Source organism: Gossypium hirsutum, chromosome D10, assembly GCF_007990345.1.
Source record: "Gossypium hirsutum isolate 1008001.06 chromosome D10, Gossypium_hirsutum_v2.1, whole genome shotgun sequence".
Taxonomy (NCBI): Eukaryota; Viridiplantae; Streptophyta; class Magnoliopsida; order Malvales; family Malvaceae; genus Gossypium; species Gossypium hirsutum.
Genome location: NC_053446.1, coordinates 57,770,279 through 57,789,792, shown reverse-complemented (window position 1 = coordinate 57,789,792; position 19,514 = coordinate 57,770,279). Strand labels below are relative to the sequence as shown.

At 30.5% G+C, this 19,514-nt stretch overlaps 2 protein-coding genes across 2 annotated transcripts; both read left to right on the top strand.

The window, feature by feature from the left end:
- Nucleotides 1-357: 357 nt before the first annotated feature.
- On the top strand, nucleotides 358-7,646 carry LOC107915185 (probable choline kinase 2). Its single transcript, XM_016844342.2, is given in 10 exon segments — nucleotides 358-812; nucleotides 2,549-2,645; nucleotides 3,284-3,439; nucleotides 3,442-3,611; nucleotides 4,103-4,224; nucleotides 4,326-4,521; nucleotides 5,848-5,965; nucleotides 6,057-6,104; nucleotides 6,442-6,542; nucleotides 7,046-7,646. Coding segments are annotated over 10 exon segments (1,488 nt in total). The 5' UTR covers nucleotides 358-431; the 3' UTR covers nucleotides 7,145-7,646.
- A 3,310-nt stretch (nucleotides 7,647-10,956) lies between these two features.
- On the top strand, nucleotides 10,957-15,100 carry LOC107915559 (pEARLI1-like lipid transfer protein 3). Its single transcript, XM_041102003.1, has 2 exons — nucleotides 10,957-11,127; nucleotides 14,810-15,100. Exons 1-2 carry the CDS (start codon nucleotides 10,957-10,959, stop codon nucleotides 15,098-15,100), a joined length of 462 nt encoding a protein of 153 aa, XP_040957937.1.
- The last annotated feature ends 4,414 nt before the right edge of the window (nucleotides 15,101-19,514 follow it).

Below are 19,514 nucleotides of genomic sequence, written 5' to 3'. Positions count from 1 at the left end.
AGCTACAACCACTCTTTCCTTCGTACATCCTCCTTGTTGTATCACTGTATAAATACCATACATAAACTTTGGTTTTGTGCGATTTTATAAATAAAAACTTGATTTTTAATTCAATTTTCAAAAATTACTAATATCATTATCAAATCAACACCGTCTTACATTGAGTATTATGTAAACAAATAATTATATTAATCTAATATGAAAAATAAATATATGTGTTAATTTTTTAACTGTGAACAATTGAATCAAAATTAAAATTTTAAGTATATAATTACACAAAATAAAAATTAATATGTCAAATTATACATGAACAAATTTAGCTATAAATATGATAATTTAACTCTTTCATTTAACCCAAACAATACGGACGCCTACAACCAGTAACGCACAAAAGTGTAAGTGGACGAAACTTGACCTTTATTTTCTCCCAAATGGTGTTTTCGTCATCAAACCATTTTCCCAATTCTTCCTATATTTCTTCTCCATTTTCACCCCGATTTTTTAGCTTATTAAACCCCCAATCCAAACCACCCATTAAAATGTCTAAAATCTTACCCTTCCAAATAGCTAATCCAACTCCCAGAATCTACCCCAGAACTGTCACTTGGATCCTCTCAAAGCCTGTTCTAATCCCTTCAGTTTCAAAATGTTACACTCCCATTTATTTGGCAGGTCTCAGACCCCATCTCCATACCCCAAGCTTTTCGTTTTCATCTCGAGCCTTGGATGATTCGTCGTCTTCAATGGAGACCCAGAATGAAAATATTGGCGAACTATCGGAGATGGAGAAGTATGAGAAGACTAGCGGCCAGGTTTGGTTCATCTCTCTATTTCCCCCTTTTTTATTTGGATTTTTTAGTAGATGTTTGTTTCTGTTCAGATTTCACACTAATTTAAGCTGAATTCAATTAAATTTTCAGCCATTATTTTGTTTGCATAAGGAGTTTATATCCATTTTTTTTATCAACGTTGCTCTTCATTTTCTATGAATTTTATTTTTAAAAAATTACATTCGAAAACAATTAAAAGCTTTGATTTAAGGGTAAACTACACCAATGGTCACTTTTGTTTACCTTAGGTTACGTTTTAGTCACTTATGTTTGAAATGTTACGTTTTAGTCATTTACGTTATCATGTTGTAACATTTTAGTCACTGAGCCATTAATCGTTGTTAATGGTGTAACGGTAAGCTGACGTGGCACGATAAATCATCATTTCAAACAAAATTTTAGGTTAAATTATACAATTGATTTCTATATTTTTTTCGTTTTAAGTAATTTAATTTTTTTTTCTTTTATGTTCTTTAAAATTTTCTCTTTTTTTCCATTCTCTTTTGTTTCTCCCACTATTTTCATACCTTTCTCATTTCTTTTAACATATTAGGAAGTCGAATTGGCAGTGAAAAAAGAAATAAGAAGTCGATTGTCATCATTTGCCTATAACAAAAGCCCATAAACCCATACCATGCTTCTTTCTTCACTACCAATTCGACTTTCTGGTATGTTAAAAGAAATAAAGAAGGTAGGAAAACAGAGAGAGAAGCAGAAGAGAATGAAAAATAAAGAAAAAGAAAGAAAGTTAAAAGAATATAAAAGAATTAAATTACTTAAAACGAAAAATTCTGGGGATCAATTGTATAATTTAACCTAAAATTTTTGTTTGAAATGATAATTTAACGTGCCACGTCAGCTTACCGTTACACCATTAACGACAATTAACAGCTTAATGACTAAAATGTTACAACACGATAACGTAAGTGACTAAAACGTAATATTTCAAACATAAGTGACTGAAATGTAACCTAAGGTAAACAAAAGTGACCATTTATAAAAATATTTAAATAAATAATTAAAAATAATAATTTCGATATCAACTCTTAAAAGGATCACTTAAAAATAAAACAAAAATTTAAAAAGTTCTACACTATAAGTCAATTTCTTTTAATACTGTATCAAAACTTTTTAAATACAATCATTTGGATTGAGTTTTAGCTCGAATATCATAGGTAAATGGGCCGAGTACATAAAACGGCCGGAAAGGTGCAATGGATAATTTTAAGTATTCTCAAAAAGAGCAAATATTATCAATTATAGATTGTTAAAAAAATAATTAATGAAATATTTAAATTATTTTGTAATTTATGATTTTGAGTAAATTAAAATAAAATAATAATCTTTTTGGTAGTCGAAGTATGGATTAGATCAGTTGAATAAAAAATTAATAGTAAGCATATTAAAAAGGGGTAAAATCATACATTTTATATTTTATATAATTTATTTGATGGAATGAATTGGATTGAGGTTTATCGGGAAAAAGGTTGGTTTTCTTTTTCCGCTTAATTTATACTATACCTTCTTCTGGAATTCTTAATGGAAAGAAAACCATATATGAACACGTGTTAATTTGTGGATTGAACACGTGTGCAGCCTTACAGGCACAAGTCACTTTCAACGGAGATTTATCTTTTTTTGTCCTCTACTTTCAACATATAGATTCACTCATTTCAAAACAAATATATTCATTTCAAATTGTTTTATAACAAAAATAGGGAAGATCATCTACAGGAGATCCAACGGCCGTGATTCCTTTACGGACGAACTCCGGGCTCTCCCATCTCATTTCTCCCATCATCTTTTCTTTTTCAGGTAAGCATCATCTCTGTGTTCTTTTCTTTTGATATAATTGATTTATTTGTTATATGTTTTTATTGGATTCTTTTCAATATTCTAATTGCTTCTCTTTTGCTTAATGCCTATTCATATTTTTGCAATTTTTTGGGTTTCGTATTGTTTAGTTTGTTAAACTTTGCTAGAAAGCAAAGGAAATGATTAACAAATAAAATCATTCTTAAGTAAATAAACAAATAAACAAATCATGCATTTGTTGTGTTTAATTTTTTATTTTTAAGGATTTTTGTGTCTAAACTTGCAACTTATTTGGCTAATTGATTATTAATTTCTAATCAAGGACCTGCTTAATTGTGCGTTAAATTCGATGATATCTGTTTATGCTATTCTTGTTAGGGCCATTTTTCCATCAATTGTGCGTGCGCACGCGTGTTTTTGAAGTCGTTATTGTCAAGTATGGGTCTTGTTCTTGAATTTGCTTTATCATAACGGGAATCTGTAGCTACGCATGTATTGATTTCTAATGTTTGATTATATTTCATCTCCAGGCCAGCCATTCCCTTGTTTTCAGATTTTGTTTAACCAATAAATTTGAGCATAATTTTTGTGGAGTTAAGTTTGGTTTGTTGTTATGGGTGCTGCAACTAATGTCGTAGACAATAAAGAGGCAAGGTTGCCACGAGAAGTAAAGGACGCTCTGCAGTCGATGGCGTCTGAGTGGGATGATGTAGTGGATTCAAAAGCTTTGCAGGTGATCCCTCTTAAAGGTGCTATGACCAATGAGGTGTTCCAGATAAAATGGCCAACCAGGGAGATAATGTGTCACAAAAGGTTTTAGTTAGGATTTACGGTGAGGGTGTGGATGTGTTTTTTGATCGGGAGGATGAAATCCGGACGTTTGAGTTTATGTCGAAGCATGGACAAGGACCTCGTTTGCTACGACGGTTCCGCAATGGGCGAATTGAAGAGTTCATCCGTGCGCGGGTACTTTGATACTCGCTCCCTTTCCATACTTCTTTACATATTATTTTAACTTTAGATATGGATATGAAGCATAACTATTCTGTTTTGAATTATGTAAATAAAGGGGATTTGCTCTTCAAGCAGCTATCTTAAATGATTGTAGCATTAAAGTTTCTGATTTATGTAATGATTTATTACCTTTCTATTCACAATGGGAATGAGCTCCTGAATGACTACCATTGCTGTGATTAAGAGAAGATGATCTTTTTAAAAACTTTTAGGCATCTATTTTTTTCTAGTGACTGAAATTGTTCATGTTTGATATGGTTTCTCATTTATTAAGAACTTCAAGTTTTAGTATTACCATGGTAATCACAGTTTCCCATTAACGATTGTAATTAATAGAAGATACTCTCTTTCTTCTTTACGACCTACTGGGGCCATTTACTCATCTATTTATCAAAAATGTTGAATGTGTATTGATATTCTCTTTCTTCCGTATTGACTTTCAGACACTATCAGCATCTGATTTGCGTGATCCAGCCATATCAGCTCTAATAGCAACCAGATTAAGGGAGTTCCATGAACTTGATATGCCCGGTCCAAAGAAAGTTTGGCTATGGGATAGATTGCGGTACATTTTAATAGCTCTTTGGTGAATTATGCTAAATATTATGGATCTCATGCCTATAGCTACTTTAATAATTCAAAGATTCTACCATTGGTTGTGTTCAGAAAATGGCTTAAGGCAGCCAAGAGACTTAGCCCACTGGAAGAAGCCAAAGCCTTTTGCTTAGAATCTTTGGAGGAGGAAATCTCTATTCTAGAAAAGAAACTCTCAGCGAGGCATCAACGGATAGGTTTCTGCCACAATGATTTACAATATGGGAACATAATGTTTGATGAAGGGACTAAATCAGTAACCATCATTGTGAGTTTCTACCAAACTTGCTTGCTTTGTATATACTTTATTTACAGTAATTTTAATAGCAAAACTCTTCTTTATATTTGTCATTGAACTATATGTTAATAGCTTGTAATGGGAAAGTTCTAGACAAGTTGGAGTAACAGGCTGGGCTGTTAGTTGCTTTCTTTTGATGGGAGGATAACATCTGAACCTTTGAGGAAGAATGATTTTGGTCTCAAATTCAAACATAGACAACAGCAGCAGTGGCAGCAGTGATAAAATCATATTTGTTCATATGGTTGCATTATTGGTATTCTTCTGAATAGTGTGATGTTTCCTGAGTAGTGAATACCTAATTCCTGAACTTTGTCCGTGCCTGTTTAGGACCAAGTTGGCTTAAGATAGAGCAGATTAATGCAGTTATCTTAGTCCTTAATTATCATATCAGCAAAATCATTCTATATGCATGAATTTGTTTAAAGGATATTTGTTGTCGCATGATGCAATTGGTGATGTCTGGATGGTATCCAAGTACAGATGCAATTCTGCCTGGTTGAGTGACTTAGAGGACATTGATGGATGTCTTGTGATCTCATGAATTTCTCATTGACTAGGTTAGGTGAAGATAGATATATCAGGTAATAGCATCAGAGAGAATTTACACTCATTATTCCTTGTTTTCACATTGATATGAAACTGGGGTCATCACTCACCCAGACTGTATTTCTATTAAGAGGCACAACCTTTTATTTTTCCGCCACAAAAAGCTACAACTTAAATCCTATGGAAAGCCCAAAAGATCATTTTTCATAGAAGAACATTTTGGTTTGACTTATATACATGTTTTTTCCTGTGGTTAATTCAGCGTATGTTCATAATGCTTTTCTAAGTCCTGAGTATTTTATTATCATTGAGCTCTTTAAGTCCATGCAAAGTTTCTTTTCTTGAGTTGGGCTGTGGGCTGTATTTCATACCACTTTTACTTTTAAATATCCTAATATCTTCTATATTGAAAATTAAAAAGATGTAGTAATGTGTCTCATAGCATCCTTTATTGAAATTTAGTCTTTGTATTTGCTTAATATAGGATCATAAATTATACCAAGCATGTCAAGCTTGATCATGAATGTTATTGGCTAAGTCTTATTTAAGCGTGAAGAGAGCAAGTTGTGCTTGTATGTAAGTTATCAAGCAGAAAGAGATCTAAATAATTTGTGGATGATAGAAATTTCATATGATCTTGAATTTGCTGCTCGATAAGTGATCATTCTATTTTCTCCAAGACTTGTTTTCTCTCAAAGTAATGAATATGTAATTCTCTGGATGTTGATTGGTTGCCTACTTTTATAGGATTATGAGTATGCAAGTTATAATCCTGTTGCCTTTGATATTGCAAATCACTTGTGTGAGATGGCTGCTGATTATCACACAGAAACACCCCATGTTATGGATTATAGTAAATATCCAGGTGAACCTTTTGGATCTCATTTTTTTCTTTTATAAAATGCGCTATATTCCCTGAATGGTAAAAAAGTTTTTTAGTCCTGTGGCATTCATAGGTTTGGAAGAGCGCCTAAGATTTCTGCGTGTATACCTGAATTCTTCAGGTAACTGTTTATTGCTTATAAGACATTCTGTGACTTTTTAATTGTTTACATGGTGGCTGCAATTGTGAGTAGTTCATTTTCTGATAATTCCAATTTTGGTTCTGCAAGCATGATTGGCATAGCGGCTTTTACGTTTAAACTGTCCATAATTATTGTATTCTGCTGCCAATTTAGCTTATATACTTTGCCAAAGGACTAATTTAACACTTATTTTCTTGTGTTAAAAAGAAGTTAAGGCAATTCTTTCAATTTATATATTCGAACTTGATGTGTGACCATAACTCTGAATTTAATATATAGTCAGGGATCCGTGATATTATCCATGTTTTTATTGCAGGTAAGAAACCTAGAGACTCTGAAGTGCAGCAGCTGCTTCAAGATGTTGAGAAATATACTCTAGCGAGTCACCTCACTTGGGGTGTGTGGGGAATAATATCGGTAATTTTGGCCATCTCTACTATCCCAAAATCATTTGATGATAATGCATGTACTTGGTGTCAGTAATGCAATCTTTTAGCTTGGTCCTTAGCTACCTATAAAATACCCTGCAGATCACTGCCCTTTCTCAACGATCTGTATGATTGTGAATTGTTAATTGTAATTTTATTAAAACTATTGCTTCTGAAGAGGACAATCAATTTGGAATTGAAGTGGTACAAATTATCACTCAGGTAATCATTAGAAGTTTATTCTTTTCTTCACTTGCTTCTTTGCGATTTTCCTATCATGTTGAGCGCATGTAACCTGTCACAGACGAGCTATATTGAAGTTGTTAGAGATTGAAATGCAGTCATTGACCCAAGAGGGACCAAACCTACAGATACTTTTGACGTGTACTTGTAAAGTAGAAGAGAGATGTCATATGCTTGGAATTTATTTCTTTTACACTGATTGCTTTTTTTTTTTTTTTTTTTTATGTTTTTATCAAATTTCTTCCTCAGGAGCATGTCAATGAAATTGACTTTGACTACAAAGAATATGCCAAGCAGAGGCTTCAACAGTACTGGAAAAGGAAGCCGGAGTTGTTGGGGTATTCTTGAACCCCGACTTTTTGGAGTATGTAGTGGTACATAGATGTTTATGGGTTCCCCTTAGTCTCCTGTAGATATGAAGTGTTTGGAGGAGATATTCACGGTGTGTCCTGAAGCCGTATCACATGAATCATATATGTTTTATGAATGCTCATATTTATTGTTTTCTGTTTTGGTATTGTTTTATTGGTGATAAAGGATATTATATTTTGTTGTATACTTTATATCTGAAGGGATTTCTTGTATGGGGATGACATTTCTTGAAATTGATTGTCTTCATGGAAAGACTCGAGCATTAAAGTTGTGAAGGTGAAGGGAGTTTATGCTTTGGAGGGTTGAAAGGATTATGGGAACTAAAAAGCAATGATATAATGCTTGATTCGGTTCCTTTGTTTTGTTATAATACAGCTGAAAAACTGCTCATTTTCCTATATTTGTTGTAATATCCATTTCTAGTGGGTACATTATAATTTCATAATTTTTATAAAGATTACAAAATAATTTCTTTTTATTTCTATTCTTTTTAAAGGCAAAGTTTTTGGTTTATTGTTAGCTTACAGCAAGGAAGTTTAAATTTCTTAATTTGTAAATTACAGTAGATTCTGGGTCAAAATTCTGCTTTAGTTTAATATTTGTTTGATTAAATCTCACCATGCTTATCATCTCTTGGATATTTATTCTTGTTTAAATAAAATGTTTCTTTCTTTATTTCAAGAAATTAATATATTAAAATATAAAAGCTATCAAAATTAAAATAATTTTCATTATCTTAAAATTTTTTCTAACTAGAATATTTCTTTCTTACATTAATATAGACATGAGATTTGGTGGTGTTTAATTTCATAAATGTTAGTTGGTTTTATGAGCTTTTTATAGACAACTGCAATCATCTACACTAAAATAATATTTTTATCAAAATAATATGGGTCTCAAATTATTTATCAAAATAATATATTTTGAACAATAATATTTTAAGTGATTTAGGATCTCAAAGTAATAAAATTAATATTGTTTAAGTAAATAATTTATTATTATATTAATTTTTTGTCACATCTTAATTGAGTTAGTAGAAGTTAAGTTGGTGAACCATGGGTGATCACATTCTGGGATAAATGTTGAGGTATTATGTTAATTAATTTAATTGGTTGTGGTGGCGAAGTGTTAGTTATGTGTGTCTGAAGTTTTGTGTTTAATTTTCTTTCTTTTGAAATTTTTCTATTAATTTTTGAATCTAAATTCGATTTAGTTCTTAAAAGTTTATTTTATTCTTGTTAGTTTATTGATAAGACTGAATTTATTAGTTTAATAGTGAGATTTTAGCTTATGCAGAGGTCTTGTGTTTGAATGTTGTATGTGCAAAGTAAAAATATTTTTATTATTTCTTGGCAGTATCGCCTATGTGGTAGAAATTGAGTTAAATTTGAATTCTAAAAAATAGGCGGAATTTTAATTCTAAAAAATTATCCCTAAAATGCTTCAAAATTTATCGTCCCTCTCTCTTAATCTCTCTCCATTTTCTGTTCTCTCCCTTTTGTCACTGTAAGTTCTGCCGTCTTTCTCTGTTTCCTTCTCTTCTTCCCTTCTTTTCTTTTTTATATTGTAATTTCAATTTTATCGTTCTTATTTATTAAAGCGACCTTGTTTTGGTCGGTGTTACTATTCATATTATTTAGGTAAATAATTTATTATTATATTAATTTCTAACTCAAAATATCCAAATATAAAGCTAGTTTATTATTTAAAGGTTATAATAGTAAATAAAAAATACAATAGGTATGGTGGTAAAACATGATGATTTGAAGTTGATAGTAATAACAGTCAAAATTCTACTTACTATTTTGTGTACTTAAGGTAAAAAGTATAGTGAGATCACATGTTGTTTTCTCCATTTAATTCTTCATTTTCTTGGCTCTTACGCATCACCTAACTAGCTTTTTAATTTATCTTTTTGGTGCACCTAAGCATATTTACAACTCCATTTAATTTTTTGCTAATACAGAATTTCAATGAGAAAAATTTCAAACGTATGAATGAAACTCGAACAAAAAATAAAGAAATATGACATTATTTCAAGGCGTGTATCCAATTATTATATTTGGTGTGCAGAAGAGTTTCAAACAAATTAACCTCGAAGATACAATAAAGCTGATGACTATTTGCGTTTTGCACTGACGAAAATAATTCATTAAGCAATGTATAACAAAAAACTTATTTTCTACAAAGAAATCTTTGTAGTAATACTTTATGGAATAATTTAATAATACTGAAAAATAGAGGAAGGATAGAATTTTTAGAACTTGTTGGTGTAATTTTTAAATGAAATCTCATTCTTATGTATAAGAATTTTCATGTCTCGCATCTTTCATCAATATGTGTCTTTTATGAATAATAACATGTTTAAAAATACATATAATTATTCATCTAATATTATAATTTTTCGAGTAATATTGTTTGCATGGTCATAATACTTTGTCGTAATATAATTTTTGACCAATAATAAAAAGATTTAACCTTTCGTTCTTTCATTTTATAGTTATGGAAACATTATAAATATTTGAAAATATTTCAACATAAATAAAATTATTATTCAAAATTTAAAAATAAGTTGCCCAAAATTTCATGTTTTTGATTGCTTGCTCAGGTTTCGAAAATACTTCCTCCTTTCATCCTTTAATACTTCACCTCTCATCCTTTAATGCAATCAACTAAACAAAAGCAAATTGAAAATTTTGATTATGTTAGTAAAAAAAATCATCCAAAATGTCAATCCAATGGTGAAAAATATTTTTAAAAATTATGATTTAAGTTTTAAATGTTTAATATTATTATTAAAAATATTAAAATATAACCATTATATATTTAAATATATAAATTATATATTTGAAGTAAATTTCAGTAGAAAGCATTATACTTGAACGCAATCTAAGATAAAATTGGAAATTATTTTTAAAACATGATTAATGGTCACTTTTGATGTAAAAAACGTGAAATTTTGATATTTAAAATCAGTAGTAAGCTTTAAATTTGATTTATGTGCTCGTGAACTTAGCTTCAAATTTTTACAATTTAATCTTTAAACGGATCAATATTTTCAATGCATAAATTAATCCATTAATGATAATGTGCTTAATTAATATATTTATTTTATTTGTTTTTGATATATTTTTAAATGAGATTGTCACAATGGGAGAGAGCAAAATCACATTTAAAAACTTTCATTTCAGTATTTGTTATTTCTCTAATTTGGGAGATAGATATCGTCGCCTCATAAAATTGTATTGATGCCAAATAAAAAAAGAGTTCAATGATTTAATACTGATAGGCGTACAATTGAAAAAATCGATATGATTATTTATTGTATTCAATCTCCCTTCAAGGAACATATTATGTATTATAAGTAACAACCTTGTGCTCATGTTATACATGGGAAATTCCATTCAGTTCCCAATTAATTTCGGCTCTCATTTTTATGTTCATCCCTTTTAATTATATAAACCCTTTGCTCACTTCATGACCTTCAACCAAGTTTTGGCTTTCTCTCAATCACTTCAAACCATTTTCTTCTGAAAAATGGCTTCCAAGATTAAAGCATCAAGTGCTCTATTTTTCTCCTTCAACCTTCTCTTCTTTACTTTAGTCAACTCTTATAATATCGATGATGATTCAAAAGATTCTAAAAACCCTGTTTTTATTCGTCCTGGAGCTGTGTACTCAAACAATCAAGACCAGTTAGCCTCGTTTCGTGTCTGGGGGGTTGGGTGCTGGCGGATGTTAATCTCGAAAACGCACCTACAACACCATGTTGCAGCTTGCTTGCAAGAATGGGGAATCTTGAAGCTGAAGTTTGGCTTTGCACTGCTATGAAAGTCGAGATGTTGGGCCTTCCCATCGACCTTAATATTGCATTGAGGGCCGAACTCAGTGTCTGTGGAAGAGAAGGTGCTCCTGAATACAATTGCAGTGCATTGCATAGACAAATTGCTTTTTATTGTGTATTGACTTGGATTGTTTGCATTTGTATTTAATCATATATTTTTAAAAGTAAATTATATAAATTTTAGTATCCTATCTATATTATTATAAATATCAAATTTATATTGCAATACTTTAATTTTTGTGTGATTCATGATAAAACACAAATTCATTGGTATTTCAATTTTTTCATAGGTAAAATTTAAATTTATCTCCGTTATATAACCCAGTATTTTGCTTTACTTTTGAAATTAGCTGTTTTTTTCTGATGAATTATAAGAAGAGGACAAAGCCTTAATAGCAACACGATTAGGGTTACTCAAACTTAGGCCACATCTGGGGTGATAAACATCTTGACTATTAGGCCAACACATGGGGTTCTTTTTATTTTGTTTCTTAAATCTACGAGTTTGTATTGTTACATGTTTGTATATTATTTATATAATTTATTAAGTAATAATTTTTTTATATATTTATATTTAAAATTTCCTTAGAAATGATCATTTTTAATTGATTTACACGATAGAAATAAATATATAGTACAAAATAAATATTTAAATTTGATTGATAATCATCAATTCGTCTTACATGCTTTTAGATTGTAGGACGAAATCAAGCTCTTATAGAATAAAAGAAAGGAAGAAAAATATATTAAAAACCAATTATTCAACCTGATTTATTATAATCAAAATAAAAATGTATTGGTATTATTAGTTTCGAACATTACGCTTTATTATGCATTGTATATTATTTTTAAATCTACACTCAGTGGTGGAGTTAGAAAATTTTTTTGGGGCAGAATTAAATTGTATATTTTTACGATAGTAAAAATAGAATTTCATTATTTTAATAGCCTATATCTTTATAATTTTTAAAGGATTCAATCAAAATTTTATTATTTTTAGGGGGCCACAGTACAATTTTACCGTTACCAATTTAAAATTTGATAAATTATAAAGGACCTAAATGAAAAAAAATCATTTTAGTAGCTCCGCCACTATGTACACTTATATTTTAAATATGTGATTTTCATACACATGCGTGTGATAAAATGATTGATAACATTAATCAATTAAACTCACTTAAAAAGACCAAATGAAATAGATTGGCATCGTTAGGATTTCACTAAAAACTCACTCAATAACAATTTAACACAGCTATCATACTGCTCATTTTCGGATATTTGTTGTAACATCGAATCTGTCCATTTCTAGTGGGTAAATTATAATTTTATATTTTCTAATTCTTATATTAAGTGCTGTTTAATAAATTAAGTATTGAAATATTAAATATTGAATTTAAATTATTATTTAAAATTAAATGTAGAATATGATTAGACTGTTTGATAAATCTAAAATTAATTTTAAAAATTGTAAAAGTAAAATAATTAAAAGATAATATTAAAATAAACAAATAAAATAAAATAATTAAAAATTTTCACATTAAGTGATAAATAGCTCCTTATTTACTTATTATTTTTCACATTTTTTTCTGAAAAATTCTATAATTTATTTTTTATTTTGAATAACCAAACATGCTTAAAATATTAAATTACTGGAACTATCAATTTTTATTTGATTTAATTTTTCAATGGATTATCAAATAAGGTCTTATTAGAATAACATTTCAAATTATGGATAATATTTTTTCAAATTTAAATAATATTCATATTCATATCTTAAAACTATTATCTGCTATAAATTTTAAGTAGATGCAGATAAATATTCTGATTTAGATAACAAATTCGAATATTTGAAAATGATTAGAATCTTGCAATTGTTTATTTTTTGCGGATTCGAATATCAGTAGAATATTTGTATTTAATTCAGATTTGGACTTGGATTATACAATTCAAATAATTTGTAGATGTGAAAATAGAATATCGATGATGACAGTGTATCGCAAAGAAAAGAAAAAAAATAGAACACATATAGATTTTACGTGGAAATCATTTTAGGAAAAAACAATAGGTAGAGGAGAAGAAAAATTTATAATGTCGAATTCGAATGATACAAGAGGAGATACGACTATGTCTATTTATAGGTTTGTAAAACCATATTCTAATTGAAGTCAAATAGAAGTAATGTAGTAAGGTTAAAACACCTTATTCTAATCAACATCAAATAGAAGTAGTATACTTCTATACGGATTTCACTTGTGCAATCTGTACTGTGCCTTGTAGATCATTTTTATTTTAATAGGAATTTGGGTCACATATCTTTAACAATAAATAATAAATAAATTCAAAATTTAAAGTACATTGAATTTGGATTAACTTCTTGTTATGGCTTATATTTTATCTTTTATTTATATAGATTATTAGTTGAGTTTTGAGTAAATTAAATTTAATATATAATCTTTGAAGGGTATATATATATATATATTAGTAAAGATGATGTTTTTTTAATAATCTTATTATATGTTCTAATTATATCTATTCTTTTTGACACAATGATTAGAACTATCCATAGTCCCTCTCAACCTATAAATAGGAGGATAATGCACTTTAGCCCATTTAAACCCGTGTTCTCCTGTATTAATAACAATATCCATGTTAATTAATCTAAGACTCAATCAACAATATATTTTCTTAGATGAATTCAAAATTTTAGAGGCACGATAAATATAACTTAATTATGCATAATTATATTGAATATGATTATATTAATAAATGTAATGGTTTGTTAAATTGATTTTATATAACCTAATAGAAATACTTTAAAATGTTAAATATAGAAATATATATTATGTTTTGTTTATATTTTTATTTAAAGCTTTGATTGAGTTGGTGTTAAGAGTCTATAGACATTAATTTAATTAAAAAAATTATTAAAATATCTTTATGTATTTAAAATAAATTATATTATTTAAAGGTATTTTAATCTTTTTAATTTAATAAAAAATAAAAATATGAATATAGGTGATTTGAATTCACGCTGATCACATCAATAAAACTTTAAGTTTACTGTGTAACTAAAATTTTATTTTGATTTTAGATGCATTTTAATTTTATTATGTGCACTTTATTAATTTTATTATTATTTATGTTATTATTTAAGCTTTGATTGAATTGATGTTACGAGTCAATTGACACAAACTCAATCAGAAAACTTACAAAAATATTCTTTCACCGTTCAAATAACTTTTATTATTTGATGGTACTTTATGTTTTTATTTTAAAAATAATTAAAAATATGAGATTTGAATCAACCCCTAGATTCAAATGAATAACCTGATAGCAAATAATGATAGCAACGTTGTACTCTTGTAAATATATAAATTATGGTTGATAATTAAAATTTAAAAGTTCGGCTTGGTCCATGTTTGGGATTACGATATATAATTATAATAACAACTCATTCATAGATCTGGGAGATTTGTTAATCAAAGCCAACGAAAACATATCCAAAGTATCCAAATGATATGACTTAGTGGCTTTCATTTTCTAGTTTTAAACCTCATCCTTGTGTTCTATAAAAACCCTTTGATCACTTCATCACCCGCAGTCCATTTTCTCAGTGAAATCATATTATTCTCTATTGGAAAAACGGCTTCAAAGGTTAAGCCATCAACTGCTCTTTTCTTCTCTCTTAACCTTTTCTTTTTTGCTTTAGTAAGCTCTTACAATGTTGATAATAATCCTATGGTTCTTCTTACCGCACAAAATCTCGGAACCCTGTTGTTATCCGTCCCGGATACAAGTTTCCCAACGATGGTAGCGCTCAAAGCTATTATGGTACTTGTAATCCATTGAGCCTTGGTGTGTGTGTTAATCTGTTGGGTGGTTTGGTGAATCTCGACCTCGGCAACGTGCCAACCCAATCATGCTGCAGTTTGATCCATGGGTTGGCTGATCTTGAAGCTGCGGTTTGCCTTTGCACTGCTGTCCGAGCTAATGTCTTGGACATTAAACTCAACCTTCCTATTTCATTGAGTCTCTTACTCGATAATTGTGGAAGAAGGGTGGCTACTGAGTACATTTGCGCTCCATAAATATTGTCGTTTTAGAAAATTTTCTTTGATTATTCTTTTATCGATTGTTTGTTGGATTGTCTCTTTGATTCATTTCATAGCACTTCTCGAATTGTTGTTTTTTCATAAAGGAAAGGCTCTTCAATCTTCCCCTTTCATCTCTTGTAATAATTTCTTTACTTCTTGTCTTACTTTATTTTTGTAATAGGATGCATTAATTTCTAAGTAATAAAATAAGATGTCTGTGAAAATCCCAATCAATTATAATCCTATGAGATAATTAATGGTGATTATAAATTATAGTATTTCCTTATAATAATTTATAAGAATTTGATCTTTTTCTTGATATAAATTAAATTTGGCACAGCTAATATGTTTTGAAAAAAATTAGAATAAAATAATATCTTTAGAAAATGTGGGTACAATTTTTTAATGTTGTGTGAAGCAAGAAATACACTTAAAAGTCCAGAGATAAATCAGAAATATGTTCCATTATCCACAACATAAAGACTCTACTAAGCGAGTTCAACTCTATAAAATTTCAGCATGTCCATCGCACAGCAAACGCTTTGGTACATATTATAGCCACTGAGAATTTGAAGAAAAGGAAAGGGTTTTACCTGGATGGTGCAGTACTAAGTCATGCAATTAAAACGCTGGAAGACGAATGGATCAGAGAACCAAACTGAAGCTTTGTGAGGAAGATAGTGTTTTGCTCCCTAGGAATCAAAACATTGGAGTAAAAATGTTTTGAAAAGTAAATGACTTATTGGAAATCAGGGAGCATTTTTTTGGATGGAAAAGAGAGTTTTGGAAAAGTGAATATTATAATTTATTTTCTTATATAGTTTCAAATTTATATATTATTTAAAAAATTAAGAGAAATCATCATTATCAATGATAGGTAACAATAATTAAAAATACGTTATTCAAAACCCCTAAATTATGCTAGAGCAATTGACTGCAGGTTGATTAATTAAAATTTCTTTCTAATTAAAACAACTATTATCGGATTAATTCGATTTATGGATTCCCCTATTGGATTTGACTCTAATTCGGTAGATTTATGTTGTCATATTTTTAGGATTGCATGCAACTCTATTTAATTACGCAAGATCTACTCTTAAACAGTGTCTATTCCACTTCTGATTGAACCACATCAATTAGGGATAAATAATTTAGAAATATCAAACCAAGAATCAAGCACACATAATTAAGAGCAAGATCTAAGTATTTATTGCGTAAAATAAAAATCAAGCGACAAAATTCATCATAGGGTTCATCTCCAGCTAAGATAATACTCTAAAATGACATACTTTTATGTGTTAATTGCATATATTTTGAGTATGATTCTACTAAATTGTGCTTTTTATGGTTTTTTATCTTGTAGGGACCAAATTGAAGGCAAAAGGAAATTTGGGGGCAAAAAGCATGAATTTAAAGATAAAGTGGGTTAGCATGCGAAATAGGAAAGAAGTTGTGCCAAAAATAAAAAGTGTGAAAGACTTGGGGGCAAAAATTCAAAGAAGAGATTTATAAACAATAAGAATCTATTTAAGTTTGAATTTTATTAGGATTATTGTTAGGATTATTATTTAGATTTAATTTCAGCTTTTATCTTTATTTATCTTTTAGAGTTTTAATAGAAACAAATTAAGTTTTCTGTGTATTATAAATAGGGGATCAAGTGACATAAACACAGACTCATCTTTTTTGTAAAAACTCCCTCTCCCTAAAAGCTCTAGCTTTTGTTCCTTTTATTTTTTCAATAAAATTCCACTTTATTAAACTTATTTTTTTCTCGGAAAGCATGACCCACTAAACTCATCTAGCCAAAGGTTATTGAGATTCCCCAAAAAAGGTTCATGAGGCTTAGAACCTGCACTTAGCCTTCTCAACGAGTATTCATCGTTTCTCCGCATTACAGGACTGACGCTTCTGTCCATGTCCTTCCAAAAGTGATCTTTTCATCTTGTGCAAAGGCGACCGATTTGTATGTTTTGGAAAGGTTACACAGTTGGTTCGTTAGCTTATTGCGTCAATGGTTGTCAAGCTCAATAGACAAAATGGTGTGGCATTTGCCATTGAGATCAAATGATGATCTAGTGTAAGACGGTCCTACAAAAGTGGCAGTTGGCTAGAGTCAGGTTCCTCTAAATCGTAAGTCTAAAATCTAAGTGGAGTTGGTGGTTGTAGGTGTCCTTTTCCACTATATCTAGTTTATTCTGTCATGAGAAGGATCACCTAAAAACCTAGGATTGAACCCAAGGAGGATCGAGATAACCGGAGGCTAGAACCCCTCAAATCGAAGAATCCCTTCTCTGAATTCTATTTATTTTTACAATTTCAATTTTGATTTATACAATTTCAACTCCTCTATATTTTTAATTCTATTTTTTTGTTCAGGTACGCCGCTTTTTCTTGGGCACGACTGTGCTCGGGATCTCGAGGAACAAGAAGTTGTGCAAATCCAGCCCTTGAGGATTTGACCTCACTTCCCTTATACTATTTTTTTCGTTATTTCATAGGGATAGGTTATTTTTGGTGCTTTCAACGACACACCAAATTTTAACACTGTTCTCGGGGATTGATAACGTACTAATCTTTTTTCTTATGTTTCTTATGACCAAATCTACTCCAGGTATTCTTATGTTTGATTTAGAAATAGAGAAGACTGCGAGAGCGAATCGCAAGGAAACAAAACTACGTAAAAATTAGTCAGAGGTGGTAGGGACTCAGAGTAACCCACTGCCAGAAATAGAAGCAGGCAACGAAGTTGAGTCTAGGGTTAACGAAAACCCTACTCAAACACTAGAAAATGAAGGAATAAGAGTCGATCCACCAGAAGAAGTGCTTAACGCTAGGGTGAACTAAAACCCAAATCTAGCACACCAACCTATGGCTCAAACGATTCGACAATTGGCCGAAGCTCTTGCAGAACAATCGCCGTTATGCATTGCGTAGCCTTCTATGGATACTAATTTTGAACTGAAGTCAGGATTAATCCAGTTACTGCCGACTTTTCGCGAATTACAAAATGAAAATCCACATAAACATCTAAAAGAGTTTCATATGGTTTGTCTTAGTATAAAACCTCAAGGCGTAATTGAGGATCAAATCAATTGCGTGCTTCCTCTTTTTCCTTAGCAGATTCTGTTAGGGAATGGTTGTTTTATCTACCTTTTGGATCTATTACAACTTGGACTGATCTTTCCCATTTGTTTCTCAATAGGTTCTTCCCAACATCGCGTGCAGCTGAGTTAAAAAAAGGAGATTGTTGGGATAAGGCAAAAAGATGTGGAGACTCTTACGACTATTGAGAATGATTCAAGAAGTTGTGTGCAAGTTGCCCACAACATGGGATAATAGAATAATCTTTTCTCCAATACTTCTATGAGGGCTTAAAGCCCATAGAAATAAATATGGTAGATGTCGCCAGTAGAGGAGCATTGGTCAACATGACTCTCCAACAGGCAAGGGACTTGATATCCACGATGGCTACAAATATTCAACAATTCCAAGCCAATCCTAATCCCACCAGAAGGGTTCACCAGCTAAGTATTTCAGCTTTAGAAGATAAAGCTGATCAACTTACTAATATCATGAATTCTCTTTTTGCAGTAAAAACAAGACTAACCCGACCATGCGGAGTTTGTGCAACACCCGAACATACAATAGACACGTGTCTTAGTTTGTGTGATGATACTATGGCCTATTTGGATGTTATGGGGAATTTTCTTGGACCACCCCAAAGGCGATATGACCCTTATGCTAATACCTATAACTCAGGGTGGAAAGATCATCCCAACTTGAGTTACGGAGCTAACCCACTGTACAACCAGCTAGACCAAAACCTGATTCCACAACAACCGCAAGATTCAGGTACCTCTCTAGAAACCATGGTCAATAAATTAGCAGCTAATATGTTTGATTTTCTACAGAAAATCGAGGCATCTATAAGAGAATTGACCACATCAATTGAGAAAATGAACTCACAAGGAAAGTTGCCGTCACAAACGGAACTTAACCCAAGACAACATGAAAATGTAGTGACGTTGCAAAGTGGAAAAGTACTGGAACCAAATCCTGACAAGTATCTTGATCAAGATTCCGCCGAGAAAAAGTAGGAGAATGATGAACAGGTCCGAACGAAACCTCCATTGTCCATAATTCAACCTCCGTTTCCAGGACGATTGAACCAACATCGGAGAGGTAAGGAGGAAAAAGTGATCCTTATTTTCAATTGGTCCCTCTGAGTTATTCGCGCCTTTCAATTGGGCCCTCTACCTTATTTTCACTCTCGATTTTTATCCCTATTTTTGATTAAATTTCAATTTAGTCCTTTTGCGCTTATTTATTTATAATTTTAGTCCCCTTTATATTTAAAGGCTTATTTTATTAGGATTTAGGCTCCTGATTTTATTTCAATGTCAAT

Excerpts from the sequence above, each read along its gene's own strand:
- LOC107915559 (XM_041102003.1), top strand. The coding sequence starts at position 10,957 with ATGGGGAATCTTGAAGCTGAAGTTTGGCTTTGCACTGCTATGAAAGTC. Across the intron at positions 11,128-14,809 it reads GACAAATTGCTTTTTATTGT|TTTCCCAACGATGGTAGCGC; the intron begins GTATTGACTTGG and ends CCCGGATACAAG.